At 41.8% G+C, this 4,481-nt stretch overlaps 1 protein-coding gene across 3 annotated transcripts in view; it reads left to right on the plus strand.

The window, feature by feature from the left end:
- The window catches only part of kiaa0319l (KIAA0319-like ortholog), a 26,683-nt gene extending 25,444 nt beyond the window's left edge, over positions 1-1,239 (plus strand). For all 3 annotated transcript variants that reach the window (XM_088010558.1, XM_088010557.1, XM_088010556.1), the window contains one exon: positions 1-1,239. This exon is cut by the window's left edge and continues 50 nt beyond it. In XM_088010558.1, coding sequence (XP_087866684.1) covers positions 1-123 — 123 coding nt within the window. In that variant the 3' untranslated portion in view covers positions 124-1,239.
- The last annotated feature ends 3,242 nt before the right edge of the window (positions 1,240-4,481 follow it).

Genomic DNA, 4,481 nt, shown 5'->3' on the forward strand with positions numbered 1-4,481 from the left:
GACTCGGACCTGGACAGCGACGAGGGCCAGGAGCGCGGCCACCTGCTGCGGCCCAAGAACGGCTCCCTGAACAACGGCCAGGGGCCCCCAAGGACCAAGAAGCCCCGCGAGGAGCTGCTATAGCGCCGGGTCTAGCCAGAACCGGGTTCTGATGGGTTCTGGGCCGCTGGGTACTCACTGTGAGACGATGTTTACTGATGGACGCATCACTTCCTGCTTCAGCGACGCGCCGGCTGGGCGCGCTCACACCGCAACCAAACACTGCCACCAAACCAGAGCTACCGACCCAAAGCCGGTCCAGATCCCCGCATGATTACTGCCGGGCCGGATTGGACCGGGCCGGAGGTTCTGCTGCATGTCTGCGTGTTTCCTGTGTTGTTGACCCACCGGACGGTCCGAGTGGGCTTTTATTCTGAAATCCTGTTGCACACTGGAGAGCAGCCTGTTAAGGCGCTGACTGAGCCCCTCCGCTGAGATGCTGCTGATGAACTTTGACCCCGTTCTGTCTCTGGTGTTGCTTTGAAATCGACCGCTGGGTTGGATTCAAAGCTGGTCGCTGCAGACAGGAAGCTCACATGGGAGAAAAACTGAAAGCTTCTCCGACTGTGTGCCTCATTTTAGCTTCGGTTTTATTTCAATAAAAGCTTTTACTTTCCTTTTAAAGGGGAAACAGGATGGGATTTTAATCTATAGTCTTCCTGCTTAGACAGGTCGTCACCAGAACCCTGATTTTTATCTGGATGATGAGCTTTTAATTGAATGTTTTCTTATTTATTTTGCTCGATTATACTTTGTCCTGAAAAGCTCATAACTTCTAAAGCTGAGGAATTTAAATAGTTTTGAGAAAATATGTGAAAACTGAATGTTGCTTTTCTAAAAATCAAAAGAGGAAATTATTATAGATTCAGATGTGAAGCAGGAGATTGATGAGAAGGTTTTCTCTGATCCGCTCAACCAGAACCACCACGAAGCAGCCTGGTTGTTTCCTGGCCGGGGGAAGAAACGCAGAGCGACACCATGTTGCTTCTACTCATCCATCTGTCCTCTTGTTTTTCAGCTGTTACCTGTAGGACCTCAGCTCTGCAGAGTTCACTGTGAAGCCAGAACAGGGAGGCACTGGTTGTTTTTCTAATGTTTAATGAGGGATCGTCTTCCCGCCTATCTGTGGTCAAACCTAATGAAACTGGATCATCTGTAAATCTAAATAAAATGTTTTAAAAGTTTATTGTAGAAAAAAAATTGACTGATTTTTCTTTATAGATCTTTCTCTTGCTGGGTTTGTTCTTCAGTCGCTGTTTAAACTGGTTCTGGTTGTTAGCAGAAGACAGGAGCTAAAGTTGTGATGGTTCTCTGGAGAAGATCCGAAAATGACTGCACAATGAATCGCAGTACCAGTGTGGACAACATTAAAACAGCGACATACAAGGAAATTATGGACCACAAATACCCATAAATAGTTTAGACTTCCTCTAAAAATGCTTATAACTGCGTATTTTAATAGTTAAAACACTAAATATAGCCTTATATATGTTAATACACGGTGGAAACCGTCTTAGCAGAAGCTTAGCTAATGTCCATAGTGGTCTTTTCTCCACGATAACGGGTTCAGCCAATCAGAGCCAACGAAAGTACATGTCTCTCCTGGATTGGATGGTTTTTCTAACGCCAGCCAATAGCGTGTCAGCTAGCATTGGGCTTTCGTGTTTCAGCTTCCCGAGCGACATTTTCTCTTGACCGTTGTAGACGTGTCCAAAAAATCTAAAATAATTATTGAATAGACGGTTTTTTTTCACGAGTAATTAGGAGTCATGTTAAACAGAAAAAATCGACGAGTAGACGGGGATCCACCAGTGGTTGTACTTAAGTAAGAGTAGCGCTAATTCAATGCATTTTTATCCAGGTGAGTAAAAGAACTTATCAAAAAAAATTACTCGAGTGAAAAAGAAAGAAGGACCGAGTAACTGTTCATAAGATCTGATTTAGTATTTAAACCAAAAACCAAAAGTATTTTGACCAAAATATCAAGTTTGGTGAAAATCCTAAAATGAAAAAAAAATTTATATGTATTTTTAGTCGACGTAAAACTCATGAAACAAATGCGAAGTAGTTCTAATAATATCTACTGCTTACACTTGACCTCCAGGTAGCCCAAAGATTGTGTAGAAACAAGAGGTCTCACTTTGCCATAAACTAGATGTTTGTCTGATACATGTTTTGGTTGAACATTGTTTTTCATTCAGTGAAAGTGCTAGCAGTTAGCAACACTTAATAACATTATTAAAGTGAAAGTAAAAAGTACAGTGCAGCATGCCTACTCAGAAGTAATCTTTTGTTTAAAAGATACCCATGTGACTTCTACCCACCTCTGGGATGCGCTGCATAAAGAGCTGCTTGGATTGTGATTATTGTGAGTTAATACGTAAACCAAAGCAGAGCATTAATGATGTAGACTTAAGTGTCTATTTATTGCAGATCATTTCTGTCACGATATTCGCCTGGTTTTCTCCTGTTATTTCCTGAAATGTTCTCTGGTATCATACCGTATGCAGACGGTATTTGGTCCACTGTTTCACTAAAGGGTGTTTTACAAACCCGTCTGTCATATTTAATGACCAGCTCTGCTCTTTCTGCTGTTTTCCGGTTTTATTTGTTTCTGTGCAGTTTTTAAAGAACAGTCAGGTTGTATCTGAGTTAGTGGGTCGTTTCTTTGTGTGGTTCTGGATCTGCTGCTTCTGTATTGACTTTTCTCTGCTGTCTGTTGAAAACGTCTCAGTGTGAAGGAAGAGCATTGGAGAAACTGGAAGGAGTTAGGAAAACTTAACCAAAGTACGGTGGTTAGGTTGGCAAACCCAGCATGATGCGTCCGCTGCCGCTGGCCCTTTGGCTTCTACGGAGTCTGCTGCCCCCTGGAGGTCCAGTGGTGAACTGCCATCCTTTCCTGGCTCTTTGTAGCTCCTCAGAAAACCGTCTATTACATTTATAAAGTACTGATTTCTTCTTACCTTATTGTTTCACAGATTATCTTTTGTAATATAAGTGAATATCAGTATTTGTACAGACTACATATTTACTCTTTACATGACTTTATTTACATCAGTCCTCATTTTTTTGATTCTATTAGTTTTGTGATAAAAATAATCATTTAAAAGGATTTTATTTTCTGTATGGGAACCTCATCCATTTGCTGTTGCCACGGTGATCGTCTCATTCAGACGGCTCAGCTGAAGTTTATCCTGTCATTGACTTTTCTCAGCCCATTAACCTCAGCTCCTCTTTGCTGCTTCATTGATGATGATGATGATGATGATGATGATGAAGGTGATGATGACGTCTAATGGCTGGTGTTTGGATGTGACCTTCTAAGAGCCGTTATGGTTTCCTCCTGAAACTGAAGCAGACAGAAATGTCCCAGTTCGTTTAAGGAGGAAGTAGATTGAGGTCATTTCCTGTCCTTAGACAACTTGCTGTTTTCTGGTTTTATGAGAAAGCATCAGTTTTGTTGATGTTGGTCGTACAAGCTGATGATCTTTGACCTGGGAATAGTTCTGGTTCATCCCAACAACCAGGGCCGACCCAAAGTGTTCTGAGGCCTGCAGCAGAATTAGACTTGGGGCCCGACCCAGTTGGACGTTTAATTAGCTGAGCTAACTGTAAACAAACTGAGCACAAACACAAAGCAGAAACTCAAAGCATCAGAGCACTTTGGTAGGAAAACCATCAGTTATTCTTTACAGTTTTATAAAATGAACTTAGATTTCCTTTAAGTCTTAAATTTAAATTCTGTATAAAATATTTTAATTTATCTTGGCTGAAACTGTATTAACAGTGGTGGGTACACTTCTGCTAATGCGCTAACGGCGGAGCTAGTATTTCATTTAGTGGCTTAGCCAACATTGAAAACATTTAGCACACTTAACTTCCCATAAATAAATCTTAAAGCAAAATTAACAGAGTTAACAAAACCAACAACAAAAAAACTGAAACCACGAGTGAAACGACTGATCCAAAGAATGACTTCCTAAAGCAACTTCACTGATGGGTGATAACAAGAACTTTAATATAGACTGAGTCACTGGTCTAATCGTGGCTGGTGATAAGCGTGACAGTTTATCATTAGCTTCCCTTAAGTACCATGTTAGCATAGCCTTTTAGCGTTAGTGGAGCTAAAGTTTCCATTAATGCTGTAAGTCCTGGTAACATTTTAGTTTGCAGTGTCCAGCATTGTTTCATAATATTCTCAATAACACAAATAACATTTTTGATCTGTTGTCATTTACGGGGGCGCCCCCTGCTGGTTTGGGGGTTTGTTTAGGCCTGCTCTGCGAACAACCCGCCCCTCCATCCTCTTCTTCACCTCATCCACCTTCTGCTCCTGCAGCTTCACTGCAAGGTATGTTTCTGTCCTACATAAGAGCAGAGTTCTGCTTTGCATTCGATTTGGTGCACATGTGTAGCTCTGTGCGCCTCTGACTGCAGAGTGG

This window comes from Poecilia mexicana, unplaced genomic scaffold (genome assembly GCF_051168715.1).
Source record: "Poecilia mexicana isolate PSO_F unplaced genomic scaffold, ASM5116871v1 scaffold_11, whole genome shotgun sequence".
Classification (NCBI taxonomy): domain Eukaryota; kingdom Metazoa; phylum Chordata; class Actinopteri; order Cyprinodontiformes; family Poeciliidae; genus Poecilia; species Poecilia mexicana.